At 40.1% G+C, this 14974-nt stretch overlaps 1 protein-coding gene across 1 annotated transcript; it reads right to left on the reverse strand.

The window, feature by feature from the left end:
• Positions 1-2131: 2131 nt before the first annotated feature.
• Positions 2132-14634, reverse strand: sh3d21 (SH3 domain containing 21). The gene is made up of 17 exons (XM_063878647.1): positions 14396-14634; positions 13708-13865; positions 13547-13604; positions 12861-12970; positions 12282-12372; positions 12118-12179; positions 11997-12039; positions 11524-11618; positions 11059-11160; positions 10659-10710; positions 8206-8256; positions 7994-8111; positions 6947-7103; positions 5423-5494; positions 5048-5244; positions 2704-2767; positions 2132-2597 (listed from the first exon to the last, which is right to left on the reverse strand). Exons 1-17 carry the CDS (start codon positions 14397-14399, stop codon positions 2565-2567), a joined length of 1467 nt encoding a protein of 488 aa, XP_063734717.1. The 5' UTR covers positions 14400-14634; the 3' UTR covers positions 2132-2564.
• Between the last annotated feature and the right edge of the window lie 340 nt (positions 14635-14974).

Here is a 14974-nt window from a genome sequence, read left to right on the forward strand (position 1 = left end):
GTTGGCTGATGGAAATATTGTTTGGCTGCCAATATAGACCTGCAGAACATTGATGAAATCCCACACTGTGTGATTGTTTGTACTACATTAGCACAAGTCAATCATTGGTGCTTTGGAGATTTGGAAGTTGTGAAAGTAGGAATTCTTGGCATGTCAATAAAGCTATACAAAAAGGAAAAATATACAAACTAGACATCAGTGTATGGCATGCATGTGTTCAAATTCTTTCTGCTAGCCAACCCAAAGCTAGACATGTCAGTCTTACATTGACGCTGGTGTAGCTTGCCTGGAAGAAGGTCTTGGTTTAAGTTGGGGGTAGGACGAGAACTTCCGCCTCCTCAAAATACAAATATTTTTTCAAATGTCGCCCACACTGAAATCTTGTTCTTGAAAAAGCCCCTCATGTGGTCACAGTGTTTCCGAATTCAGTGGCGTTTATGGTGTAGACTCTTTAAGATGGCTCTGTAATTATATTTGTATAAACCTCTTGGGAATGGCGTCTACCCCAAAATAATAGGACCCAAATTATGTTTTACTTGAACCACGATTCACATGTTGAATAGAGCATAGTTTTCATTTAACAGGATGTAAACATGTAATTAAAGGCAACCCATCTTAGCATGATGCTAATTATAGATCTGAGACAATACATCAATAAAATGAAGTTGACATCAACATGAGGGAAAACCAGTTATGGCAAGGTGTGAATCGAAAACCACAGCGCGGCGTGGGAAATATCTCTGCAAAGCTTAACATAGACTGTGGGTCTTTGGTTGATTTCAGAAACCTGCCTTTACAGATGGTGTCTATATTAAACCACCTCTTTAATAATAATATGTTAGCCTCATGGCCGCATTATAAACCTTTTGGAGTAGCACATGATTTTCATTATTATTTGTGTTCAATTGACGCTTTATATTTAAAAACGAAATGTCTGTCTGTGGCAGATTTATTGCCATCTCCCATGAGATCATGCACATGATTTGTTTCTGCGTGTGTCCAGCTCTTTCTTTGATAGAGGCGGACTGTTCTTCGTCAGCTCCTCTTTCTCCATTTCTAATTTTACCTCAGAGGATTTTTTTTTTTTTTGTATATGACCTCTAAGCTCCAAAATGTTCTCTCTGTTCTCAAGACTCAGTTTCCAGTACCAAGTAATCTTACTTGTCTTACATTCCTCTAATATTAAGCTGCACTCTGTCAAATATTTGCATGTGGTGAATTCTGATTTATAGGGTATAATGGTATAAAGCAGCTTTAGTGTAGGCAGCAGCCGTCATCCCTGATGTTTTTACATTTTTTGAAGGTCCTCTGTGAAAAAAGTAAAAGCCTCACTTGTGTGTGCAGGGCTTTACAAACTGGACCTTCAGTGTTCATATCTTGCATTTTCACAATGTCAACTGACACTTTTTTTAACCCCATGTCCAAGAGGGAATGTGCGCTCAATGACCATTATTCAACACCGTTTTTTAAAAAAATAGTATGTTCCCATGGAAGTTTCAGAAGCACCCGGTCCCTGATGAGCTCCAGATGTTGTCCAGATGTGATCTACAGTGGGCAACTCTAGTAGGCTCAGACATTAGCACACCAACACCGCCACCATTTGGAGCAGAAACCAAATCAATACCTATGTATACTCTGTAGATAGCTTGGTGTTAAATGCATTTAAGTTATGGTACGGTTTCAAAGAATTTCTCATGAATTGCCTTCTCAAGCTCTCTGTATCCATCGAAATGAGTCACTATGTTCAAAGTCTTCAGAGTGAGTCAGTTTTTTCTCGTTGACACGGGATACCTTTTTCACTTAACTACAAACTCTGTTACGAAAGTTACCCCTGAAGCATCTCAACATCAATTAACATCAGCCATTCTTGTTTGAGTCTTAACAGTTTTACTGTTTGAAATTATTTTTGATTTTTGTTTTTTAATGACAGATCGCTATTGCCTGTTCACTTCCACCAATCCAGCACTCACTGAAAAGTTGAACACTTGTTTTCTGTGTATTAGTCACACAGTGCCACCCAGTGGATCAATGCAGCATTACATTCTGGTGTCTGAAAATCACCTGCACCATTTTTTCACATACTTCAAGTATTAACATTCAAGTAACAAAACCCCTTCGGATGACTCTAAAATGACTTTAAAATTATATTTAAAGTGTTTGCAAAAGACATCACAATATTCCCTCCTATATACAGCTGCATGTATTATATATTCTACTGAGGCGTTCAGTAAGTAAATGTTAAACGTACAGTGTGTAATAAAAGGGACAGTTGAAACAGCACAATGTAAGACATTAATTTGCAACTCATTTTACATGTTTGACTTCCAGCATAAAAAATATGTAAAAAAATTTAACAACACATAATTAAAAGTATTTTGCTCCAGTTCAATGCAGGATGAGCTAATCCTATGTCCAACTATATTCTCTAATTTAGCCCTCACACGTTTGTCTACAGTAGGAGAGCTTGCTTGTCTTCTCGATTCTCATTTTATGTTAGAAAAACTTGCAGTACAAAAGCTTGCATGGCACAGTGTCAGACAGCACAGTCAAAGCCTGTGTTGGGATTAATGCTTCATCCTCAAACTGTGTACTTCATCCTGTATGGAAAAGACAATAAAACAGTAAATAACTACAGCCATGAAACACAGCTTCAATTTCAACTCATGTGTAATCCATGCAAAACTCAAAGCCCGCCTCACTGACCTGCAGTGCCATTCGTTTGTCTCTCTCCTCCCTCAGTTCTTCTTTCACTTCCTGCATGTCTCGGCTGATCAAAACAAACAGAAAACAAAGAGATGAGTTTGCAGACATTGGTTTGTCTACAAAGGTCGACACCAGTTAAATCAAAAGTATAAATTAAGATGTATTCATTTAAAATGTTTTTGTAGTGGGGATGTATTAGATCTAAGCCAATATTGCCTTGATTCACTGAAATAAGCACCTCGATCAAGAGTTACAAATAAATAAATATATAAACATAAACATCTATATATTTTACGCAACATGCTGCACAATTAAAACACGGCAGCAGTTCTTAGTGTTTTTGTAAATCTACATCTCCTTTGCTTGTAATCACACATCGAGGTTTCTGAGCAGCTTTAGAAGTTCAGGAAATGGTGTGTCAACAACTGCACACAAGTGGCTGTTGTTGAGCAACCAGGCCTCTGATGTGTCAAATCAAAGAGATGAAAGAGATCAATCTTGTTTTCCTGGCGAAGCACTTACAGTGGGGCAAAAAAGTATTTAGTCAGCCACCAATTGTGCAAGTTCTACCATTTAAAAAGATGAGAGATGCCTGTTTTCATCATAGGTACACTTCAACTATGAGAGCCAGAATGGGGGAAACAATCCAGGAAATCACATTGTAGGATTTTTAATGAATTAATTGGTAAATTCCTCGGTAAAATAAGTATTTGGTCACCTACAAACAAGCAAGATTTCTGGCTCTCACAGACCTGTAACTTCTTCTTTAAGAGGCTCCTCCGTCCTCCACTCGTTACCTGTATTAATGGCACCTTTTTGAACTCGTTATCAGTATAAAAGACACCTGTCCACAACCTCAAACAGTCATACTCCAAACTCCACTATGGCCAAGACCAAAGAGCTGTCAAAGGAGACCAGAGACTAAATTGTAGACCTGCACCAGGCTGGGAAAACTGAATCTGCAATAGTTAAGCAGCTTGGTGTGAAGAAATCAACTGTGGGAGCAATTATTAGAAAATGGAAGACATACAAGACCACTGCTAATCTCCCTCGATCTGGGGCTCCACGCAAGATCTCACCCCGTGGGGTCAAAATGATCACAAGAACGGTGAGCAAAAATCCTAGAACCACAGGGGGGGACCTAGTGAATGACCTGCAGAGAGCTGGGACCAAAGTAACAGAGGCTACCATCAGTAACACACTACGCCGCCAGGGACTTAAATCCTGCAGTTCCAGACGTGTCCCCCTGCTTAAGCCAGTACATGTCCAGGCCCGTCTGAATTTGCTAGAGGGCATTTGGATGATCCAGAAGAGGATTGGGAGAATGTCATATGGTCAGATGAAACCAAAATCAAACTTTTTGGTAAAAACTCAACTCGTCGTGTTTGGATGAGAAAGAATGCAGAGTTGCATCCAAAGAACACCATACCTACTGTGAAGCATGGGGGTGGAAACATCATGCTTTGGGGCTGTTTTTCTGCAAAGGGACCAGGACGACTGATCCGTATAAAGGAAAGAATGAATGGGGCCATGTATCGTGAGATTTTGAGTGAAAACCTCCTTCCATCAGCAAGGGCACTGAAGATGAAGCGTGGCTGGGTCTTTCAGCATGACAATGATCCCAAACACACCGCCAGGGCAACGAAGGAGTGGCTTCGTAAGAAGCATTTCAAGGTCCTGGAGTGGCCTAGCCAGTCTCCAGATCTCAACCCCATAGAAAATCTTTGGAGGGAGTTGAAAGTCCGTGTTGCCCAGTGACAGCCCCAAAACATCACTGCTTTAGAGGAGATCTGCATGGAGGAATGGGCCAAAATACCAGCAACAGTGTGTGAAAACCTTGTGAAGACTTACAGAAAACGTTTGACCTCTGTCATTGCCAACAAAGGGTATATAACAAAGTATTGAGATGAACTTTTGTTATTGACCAAATACTTATTTTCCACAATCATTTGAAAATAAATTCTTTAAAAATCCTACAATGTGATTTTCTGGATTTCTCATTTTGTCTCTCATAGTTGAAGTGTACCTATGATAAAAATTACAGGCCTCTCTCATCTTTTTAAATGGGAGAACTTGCACAATTGGTGGCTGGCTGAATACTTTTTTGCCCCACTGTATGTTAAGTAGACAGTTTGTATTTCTGTTTTTGGTTTTGATTAGCCACTTCCTGTGAGTGCCACTGTCCACACACAACACCAGAAATTGAATTAAGATCGTATGTCCCGTCCACACATTCTCAGTAAGAGAAATGTAATTTAAGATGAATAGGACTGTTTTATTTTGGCCATAATTTTCTCTAAGGAAACTGAATCAGTTGCTCAGGCTTTAAATGAGTTCTGCTCACTCGTGTCGTGTCTGTAGCAGCTCCAGAGACATCCTCAGTTCTTTGATCTCCGCCTGCAGGGCTAACATCGTTGGCTCTTCTTTATGGGTCGCTGTTATGCCTTCCAAAACTTTTTGGGGTGGTGCTGGTCGAAGCGGAGGTGGCGTCTTGGACCTATAATCCGGCTTTGCAGGAAATGGCAGGAGGTTTTCTTTACCCTGCAAAGAATTTAGGTGGCATTGAACAAACTTTTGGCTTTATGGATTATTTATCTGAATGAAAATAATAAAGGCACAGCGCACAATATCCTTTATATTAGAGATGAGATAATGAGGTGGCATATTTAATATCACATGTGCTCTGTTGTACCAAGAAAGGAATCACAGGATCACAAACCTTTTGCAAGTCAGGTAATTTGTCCATCGGAAACGTCTTGGGCAATATTTCTGGTTCTGTTTGGTCAGTAGCCTGAAAAAGACAATTAGCCATGCATTAATAATCATCTTGAAAATCTGCCTTGATCACTTTCATTCTTGATATATGTCAATGTAACATCTACAACTGTCTCTTAAACAGCCAAGTACAAACTGTTAAAGGAGACTTTAGTCCTTTAAACCCTTAGAGATCAGGCCCAATCTTATTCCTGCCAGTGTAAAGTGTGCAAGTGCTCTTGAAAACACATCTTAACTATTTATAGTGAATGTGCTGATATCTCTTCCTCTATTACGGATGTTTCTTGCAACCATTGTAAGACACTGCTGACTGGTTTTGGTTTTTTTTAAACAAAGTTGAGTCTATGAAATGACTAACATGTACCACTCATGGCAAAGTTTGGATGGCATTTACAAGTATTACCGTACAAAACTTGAAACACCAGTGTATCACAACCAAAGTAGAAAAGGGGCAGTAAGGTTCTACTTAATATGTGTATTTACATGTTAAGAAAGAAACAACCAAGTATGCACAATCCTGCACATTGTAAATGAACATACACTGCCTGGCCAAAAAAAAGGTCACACTCTAATATTCGTTGGACCGCCTTTAGCTTTGATTACGGCACGCATCTGCTGTGGCATCGTTTCCACAAGCTTCTGCAATGTCTCAACATTTGTTTCTGTCTTGCATTCATTTTTCGCCAAGATCTTGGATTGATGACGGGAGATTCGGACCACTGCGCGAAGTCTTCTCCAGCACATCCCAAAGATTCTCAATCGGGTTCAGGTCTGGACTCTGTGGGGGCCAATCCATGTGTGAAAATGATGTCTCATGCTCCCTGAACCACTCTTTCACAATTTGAGCCCGATGGATCCTGGCATTGTCATCTTGGGACATGCCCGTGCCATCAGGGAAGAAAAAATCCATTGATGGAATAACCTGGTCATTCAGTATATTCAGGGAGTCAGCTGACCTCATTCTTTGGGCACGTTGCTGAACCTAGACCAGACCAACTGCAGCAACCCCAGATCATAGACCTTTTTTTTGGCAGGGCAGTGTATTTTTTTCCAATTTGAATTTAATTTCTACGGGTATAACTATATTTCAATGTAAATATTGTTATATATTTTACAATATTATAGTTATCTTAACATAGTTTTTTATCACAGTTCCAATTTTTGTTTTATTTGTATGTATGTATATGTATGCAGACACATTTCTCGTATGTGTTAACTTACTTGGAAATTAACCTGTTCCTGATTCTGATTCTGACAAGATAAATAAGGGAGTTGCATCATTGGTGCCGAGCTAATCTTAAGTTGCAAAAGTCATTCACAGAAATGGTGGTTAGCATCCTCTATGTGGTTTAGCAGGATGTCGGCGGCTCGGGCTTATGTTAAGTGTTCATTATGTAACTCGTCACATGAATGTTTAAGTGAAAGGTTGTGTTAAATCAATATTTGTTGGTCACTATTGTGGACATACGTGTGCTGCTGTAACCAGGCCAGTCGGTGGTCTCCTATGCGGGGGTTTGGCTCTGTTTGCTGTCGGGTGGGAGAGCTTATCAGTCTGCACGTCCACTCCATCAAACTGGTCCGTCTCTTTCTCCTCCGAATGTTTTGGTGCCGCATCGCCATTGGTTCTATTGAAAATACAATTTCACAAGATTTTAAAAGATGTCAACCTCTGATTTGAGTTCAATAAGGGAGGGAATTTCTCAAGAAATCTCTCATGATTTCTTTAGTGAAAGAAACCGGTGCACAGTTTGTAGGTGGGGAAAAAAAACTTTGAATGTGGTTTCAAGTTTCCTACACTGATGGGTGAGGGTACAGAGCACACCAGATGAAGACTTAAAGTCTCTCTGTGTCTTAACTTATCCTGGCACATATTCCACTTTCGCTGTGAAATGTGTATTTTTGGCATTTTCCCCAGAGTCACCACTCAACTCATATAATGCTTATACAATACACAACATAAACACACACAAAAAACCTAATCAATCAATAATGAAGTAAATTATTAGATGGAAGATAAAGCTTTTAAAAATGAAGAATGGTTCTTAAAGAAGCTAGAAAGGTGTCCATCCAAAACATATTCGCCTGGAAACACTTCTTTTTGCTTGTTCTCCGTTAGCTGCCCCCTCAAGACAGGGCTGTTTTCTTTTCTCAGTTTTTTTGTGTGTGTTTTGCTCAGGAAACAGGAAATGGGCTGCTTTCGTCTGTTTAGGCCTGATCTGACTCATTCCAGAGTTTCCACTGAGCCGCTAAAGGTCGGGCATCCTAGCATTATTCTTTAAGGACACCATGGCAACTGGTGGCGACAACCAAAACCTTTAACATGTAAAGGCTCCGCTCCCTGTGCCAGACCAAAGAGGAGAAAGTGTTCCTGACATTTCCTAAAGGCCTTTTGCTTTAGAAAAGGTTGCTAATGAATCACTATTCATGTCCTTGAGTTTGAGCCCTTTTCTCTCTCGTAAGTCTGTAGTGGTTATGCATGGTGATTAGTCATCAGAGATGCTTTGGTATCACTCACTTGGATGAAACCTTGTTAGGTTTGTCTTTGACTGGAGGCGGGATGGGCTTGGTGATGGACGGCAGCTTGAATTTGGTTGGAGGATTGCTTCTCAGGTCCTTGACCTCTGGTTTATAATCTGTAAAGCAAATGCACCACCCCATTAATCTACAACAATATTTATCTTCCAAGGAATGTGTCACAATTTCAATAAATGACACTGCTGTTTCTACCTTTTGTCTTTGTTGAACCACTTTTGTCCATCGCTGAGGCCTCTGTCTTTACTGAAAGAGAAGTAAATAAACCGTTACCAAAAAGGTGCATTTGGTATGTAAATCCACACAGCCCTGCTTTGGATGAGATATTTGAAGTACATTTCTTGAGAAAATGATTAGCTTTTGTATTTTTAGATTTCTACTGAACTAGTCGGTTTAATTCCATTCCATTCAAAATGTCAACATGCCAGAAAATGATTGTCATTTGAACTTTATCGACCATCCTTAAAATGTTAGGCAACTACATTGAAGGTGCTCCTAATCTGCTGTGTCCCAGATGTGTGTAAACAAATGAATATATAGCAGGTTTCTCGCATAGAAAACAAGGCATGCAGGCTCACAAAATCTGCCATCAAGAAATAAAAGTAAGCTTTCACAACTTTATGCAGGTGCAGCCAGTAATGTATTTAAGTACTGGTACACTGTAACCATTATGCTTGCGTTGACCTCATCTTTCGTCTCCATGAATTGTTGTTTTCGTTGACATCACTTTGGAGGACTATTTAAAATGAGTCAAAGAGAGGTATTACATTTGCTTACCCAAGAAAGCAATATTATTTAAAGTGGTGGAGAGAGAAATGTGATTGCTCTTTCAATTAAACTGTAATCTAGTTTATGAGCAGTTGCATGGGAAGGCAGAGATGTGCACATCACTGGAGCAAACCAGGTCACAGCTGTAACCAATAGCTCTTCAGCTCCAGTTCCCAGGGGCCTCAACAAGTTCATCAGGGACAGTAACTCTGCCTCAGCTCATAGAAAAATACAGTCCCTGAGAGACTGTGCGTTGGAGACTGCGAGAATAGATACTTGAATTATGAAGCGTCAGTGAACTGAAGATAATGTGAGAGATTCCGCTTTGCCATGCCAAGTCAATTGCTTAGTTGAAACAGAAGATCTACTTCAGCTCTACTTAATACATATAAGCCCAAATAAGTATAAGTAAAACTGCTCTAACACATAGCCATAATTAAGAGCACAATACTTTTCAAAACGCTTAGTCTCTTAGAATGAAGGCGGGTAAGAACACAGGAAGCCTACCTTCAATGGTCAAAGCATTGTGCAACAATCCCCCTCAAGCAAACCATCCACACAGCCTTATCAGCTTAAGTGTTGCTGCTTGGGCTGGTTGTGAAAATCTGTGTACAGAGCTCTCCTCCACCCCCCTTGTTTCCTCCAAGACTCCTGAACTGTGTCACATGACCAGTCTAACCATCCCCCATCTCGCTACAGTCTGAGACTTCCTGTGAAAATCTTGTGAGTGATAACGTGTGGAAAAAAATGATGAGAAGGTTCAGATATTCAGTTAGTTCAGGTGACATCGTTGAGTAGCCGAACACTTTGAATGGCACTGTTTCACCTGCCTGTCTATTGAGCAATGTTTTGATGAGCATTCAATGGTACATTTCTAAACCAAATAAGAAGTTGGAGGCCAACATAAACGTTTCTGTTTTGCTGAAACCAGAAAGAAATTGCAAAATTTGCATCTTGCACCACAGACAGAACTCAGCTGAAACTTCACAGGAAGCCACATCCTGCCTGAGTGACAGATTTGACTTCTACATCTTTTTGTTGCAAAGGGTACTTGTGTACCTTGTCAAAAAGAAACAAGTGTTTAATGTGTTATTTGTTATTTAGAAGTACTAAGATATTTAACTTAAGTAAGGATAGCAATAGCACCGTGTTAACATACGCGTTTACTTAGAAAAAGTAAGAGATTATTGGCATCAAAATATTTCTAACGTACCAAAAGTATTCATGCAGAACGTCCCATTATGAATGCATTGATTTTAAAGCGTTACTTTCATGTTTCTGCTGGTTAGAGGTGAGGCAAGCTGTAACCAGCTGGGTAACTTCATCTATACGATGTTATCATAATAAATTAGTTGATTTATATTTTGGGAATTTCCAAAGAAACTAGTGACTCAAGCTGTTAGATAAAAACAGTAATGAAAAGTAGAATATTTGCCTCTGAATAGGGATGGTGTAGAAGTATTAAGAAGCATAAAGTGGATACACTTAAATCACAGTACCAAAAGTTACATTCAGCCAATAAGTAGATGAGAATACATAAAAATAGAAAGAGTATGATCAACCAATATTTAGAATTTCCATGTATAGAGCGATACTGAAAGACCTTGTGATTGCTTAGGTAGCATATTTAAATAATGACAATTTCTACTGCTTTCACAGTATACCACGTGCTAAAAATCGCCCAACCAATACTGCTTCCATTTTCTCCATCAGCTCAAACAACAGCCCTTCACAGTCCAGACTGTCAGTTCACTGCCAGGACAAACAGCACTGCAGCCAGAAGTCACGAGTCAGCAGAAGAAACACGAAGCCTATAGTTCCCCGATCTAAAGTCAAACATTGCGTGTTCCTGTACGGCGACATACATGCGGTTCTCTTACCTGGCAGTTTCTTGCTGATGTTGCGTGCAGGCGGTTGGTTTGTGGTCCCAGACTAGAGGAGGAGAAACGGAAAACTCAACAGTTTGGCAAGTACGTCCCCGTGTGAAATATTTTACATGCTTTTTCCACTAAGGCAATTTTCAGTGAGTAATTCCAAAACGGAGGATGTTAAAGAGTTCCCTTACTCACTGCACACTGGCTGCTAAAGTAACACAAATACCAGCCAGCTGCACATAAAGTGACATTATGTACTCTGCATTTTGAGCCATTTAAAAAAGTGCAACAGATAGGAATTACTATAAAGCATGTCTAGGGCTTCATGGTAGCAGCTGCCAAGTCTTGAATTCATGAAAGGTCCAGTCAGAATGACATGTCATAGACTGTGGTTTGATCAACTCACTTGCAGACTGTCCATTGGTGGTATCAGCATGACGAAATTATCCGGAAAGAAGCCGCATCGCCCGTTTATCTCTCCCTCCCACCAGCCTTCATCTTCTGTTTCCTTTATTCAAAGATTAAAGAGTCACATTAGGAGCTCAAACATAGCTGTCCTTTGGGACACCAAATTATAAGGGGTTACGAAACGGTCAAGCAACTGGAAGCTGCCTTGTTTTTTATTTGTCATATGAGGTATCTCTATCTTAATCATTTTATCTTCTATGATAACATAAGACTTAAAATGCGTCATGTTGTCCACAATGGCACATGGTTTCCTTGAAAGTGACACAACTGGTTTAGCTGGATGGACTATGACTACTGCTTGGCAAGAAAAGCAATTGTACGAAAAGGAGTCTGTAAGCATGTTTACATTAAACATTATTGGAACCAATGCTAGACAGAGAATAACAATACAATATGCTCAAACCTTTCTCAGGATAACAACAGTGTCTCCTTTATTTAGATCCAACTCATCCTCCGTTTTGGCCTTGTAGTCAAACATGACTTGGCAACACTCCACCACTGAGGAGACATAGTGGAAGAGATGACATGTTACTATCCACAATATGATTTGTAGATATGTGACAAAAACTACGATGACCAATCTTATCAGCCTTGCAATGGTCACATCGCTACTTCAAAGAGTAGCATGGAAAAGGTGTGGAAGAGTAACAAACTGGAGATAAAAGTTGTAAACCTTGATCCTCACTGACGTGAGCATCTGTAATGTAATTAATCAACTCACGAGTATCTATGTTTGACCCCACCCTATGATGAATGCCATAAAAGGTACAGCAATTAAACATCCGGTATAAATAGTTCAAAAATCCCCTTGGTGTTAAGTCCATCATTGAGCAAACATTTTAAGAACAAGAAAGTGCCGTTTATAAAAGGACTTACCGGTTTTTGCTTTGCTCCTGACGCTTGCTCTTTGAGAAATGCCCTTTATGAGGACAAAAACGACTTAATGTTAAGGTTAACAACTCAAGCATTTCAGAAACAATATTTCTGCATTACATACCTCCTTGTTGAACACTGCATCTGTGAGCTTGGGTCTTGACTTGCCCTCATTGTATTTGCTGTCTGTAAACATAGCAAACCAAGAGTGAGTTCAGCTGTTTTTCATTGTAAGATAAGACATCCAGAAAAAGGACTAAAAGTTATAAAAGTTTTGGCTTGACCCACCTTTAGGGGAAACAAAAATCTCTGTGACAAAGTTTGATGGAAATACTCCCAATTTGCCATTATTTACCCCCATCCACCATCCATCTTCAATCTGTCGTGTAGATAATATCAATGGAACAGAGTACAACAAGAAAGTACGTGAGAAGACAGACTTGTATGGCTGTAACAACACTTGCTAAAACACGTCCACTTTACATTCCAGAGTTAGTCTGTTCAAGTAACACTTCATACTTCCATAGTAACTTTTAACACTAGATCTGTTCCCTTGTGTTGCCGCAAAGCTGTGATTTCTCTGTGAAACATGCTTTGTCAGCCTGGTGGAAAAACAGAATGAGAGTGTGATACCCAAATAATCATTACACCTTATGAAATACTCTTTATCTAGCCTCGAGAGATTGGCTGAGCAAACAATTAACCAACGCCCAGATTTACATTCAAAGCCAATCTAGCAGCTTGCAGGGAAGTGCACTGCTTATGAAAACTTAATAATATGCTACCAAACCTGGTTTGCAGAGCCTCATTGTTACTTTATCTGAGTTCAAGTATGTGTGTTTGAGCAGCGATAGGAGGGAGTTCTACCTCGCGGAGGATCTCTATCGTCTCCCCAACCACCAGCTGCAGCTCATCCTCATTCAAGGGGTTGTAGGCAAACGTAACCTCGCATTTCCTCGTCTGCTTCTTCCACTTTGCTTGAAAAACAAAGAATCACCAGCCACATCAATAGACAGTCGTAAAGGGTTTAATCTACTGGGAAAGCTGATAACACTCAATAATGGTGCGTATAGCTCAACTGTAGGGAGAGTAGTCAAGTCTCGACAGGTGAGTGCCAAGACTGCCAATCTCTTAGCGCTTCAAACACTTCTAACATACCTAATCCTTCAAAAAGACTCTGTTTGTTTTCATCTGCTCCCTTCTCATAAGATATAATTAAGATTTGTGCAGAGAGGATGTGGTTGACTTATATTTACAGTGTGCTTGCTTGCTGCACTACCTTGCTGAGTCCATTCACCACACCAACCACAATTTCAAACACTTGTGATTTTAGACCATCAGCGGTACAATAGAAGAACCCACCTGATTTAAATAGCACTGTCAAATGCTTTCGTGGTTTATTTTGAGTAACCTCAAGTATCAAGCTGAGATAAGGGGTTCACACTGCATATATGTGCAGATTTCAGAAGGCAGAACCACAGGTATTTTACACAAACAAGTTTAAAATGAACATTTTATTATTTGCATATAAGTTTCATTAAACTGCATTTTACTTTTTCTGAGGCTCCGTGGTTCCCTCGTGCTGTCACCTATCAAATATACTGGCACCTCCTGTAATGACAACCAAAACAAAATGCATATTTCAAGACTTGTGGATCATTGTAAACACACAGTATAGTAACAGTCAGCTTTAAGGTATTTAGCGTCAACAGACCTTGGTGAAGTTAGCAGGAAAGATGCCTCTCTTTCCTCTCAGCTCCCCCTCCAGCCATCCCTCCTCGCTGGCCTTAGTGACGTTTTTGACCACATCCCCCATCTTCAGTGTGATCTCGTCTCCCATGGTGCCCTCGAATTCGAGCAGCACTAGCACCTCTACAGTGGCACCGCAAATGGGGCAGAAAATTAGATTCTTTGCACAAAGGCTGGTGTGCAGGCTTCACAAGTGATGTGTCCTGACATTTGTAAACCAAGTCGAAACTCCCTAAGACGTGGAGGCTAGACAAGGGAATGGGCTTTGAACCGGCATAAACGATGACAGATAAATCATACAGTATTCCACTGACATGTATCATTCCTTTATTATGTAAAAACATGTCTTCAATCAGATGGCTGAAAAATAAACTCCTTAAAGGAAGGTCAAGGATTTTCCTACTGTACACTTTTCAAATAATCTCTGTGTATAAACAAATACATGTATTCAGTCCATGCAAAACAGTGTAATCCTATCTGTACAGTCTCAAAACTTTGGTTACATTTGCATGCCAATTTGAAATAATTCAAACAAAATCCCCACCATTTGGAGCAGACAAAAAACAACTCAATATTTTCAATACTTCACATTTAACTTTTGTGATTTCACGGAACGTCACCCCATATAAGAATAAGCATTAACGCTGACTCACCCATGGTGTCGTTCTGTCTTTCTCCCTCAGATTTGCAATATCTCCACAAAAAAGCAAACAAAGTCTCGAGCAGAAGGAGAACTGAAAGAGTGTGGTCGTGTTGTCTGAGACTGAGCGATATGGCAGCCAAGGCCCTTCTTCCTACTTGTCAAACATTAACATTGAGCAACTTTTCCTGAGGCTAGTCAAGGCAAGTCAACAGCAAGAAGTAGGATGGGTCAGTGCAGAGAGAGAGAGAGAGAGAGAGTGCAATAGAGGGAGAAGGAGGAGAGAGGGAGGGAGGGAAAGGGGGGTAAACAGGTAAGACAGGTTTATGGTGAAAGAACAGAGCTCGTAAGTGAGGCTTAGAATAGAGCATGACATCATAAGTCACCACAATAATATTACAGGACAAAAGTCAGTATTTACAGGAAGCAGTTAAGCTTAAATGCAGGTCTGCTGTGCTCTTTCGTACATTTCTATTGTGTGTGATCACTCACCACTTTTTGTATGCTGGGAGGAGTGTGTGAGTGTCTCGGTAATGTTGTGGTTTCTGTACGCACCTAAAGGCAAAGTGGCTAGAGAGTTATAGAAAGCAGA

This window comes from Eleginops maclovinus, chromosome 3 (assembly GCF_036324505.1).
Source record: "Eleginops maclovinus isolate JMC-PN-2008 ecotype Puerto Natales chromosome 3, JC_Emac_rtc_rv5, whole genome shotgun sequence".
Lineage (NCBI taxonomy): Eukaryota > Metazoa > Chordata > Actinopteri > Perciformes > Eleginopidae > Eleginops > Eleginops maclovinus.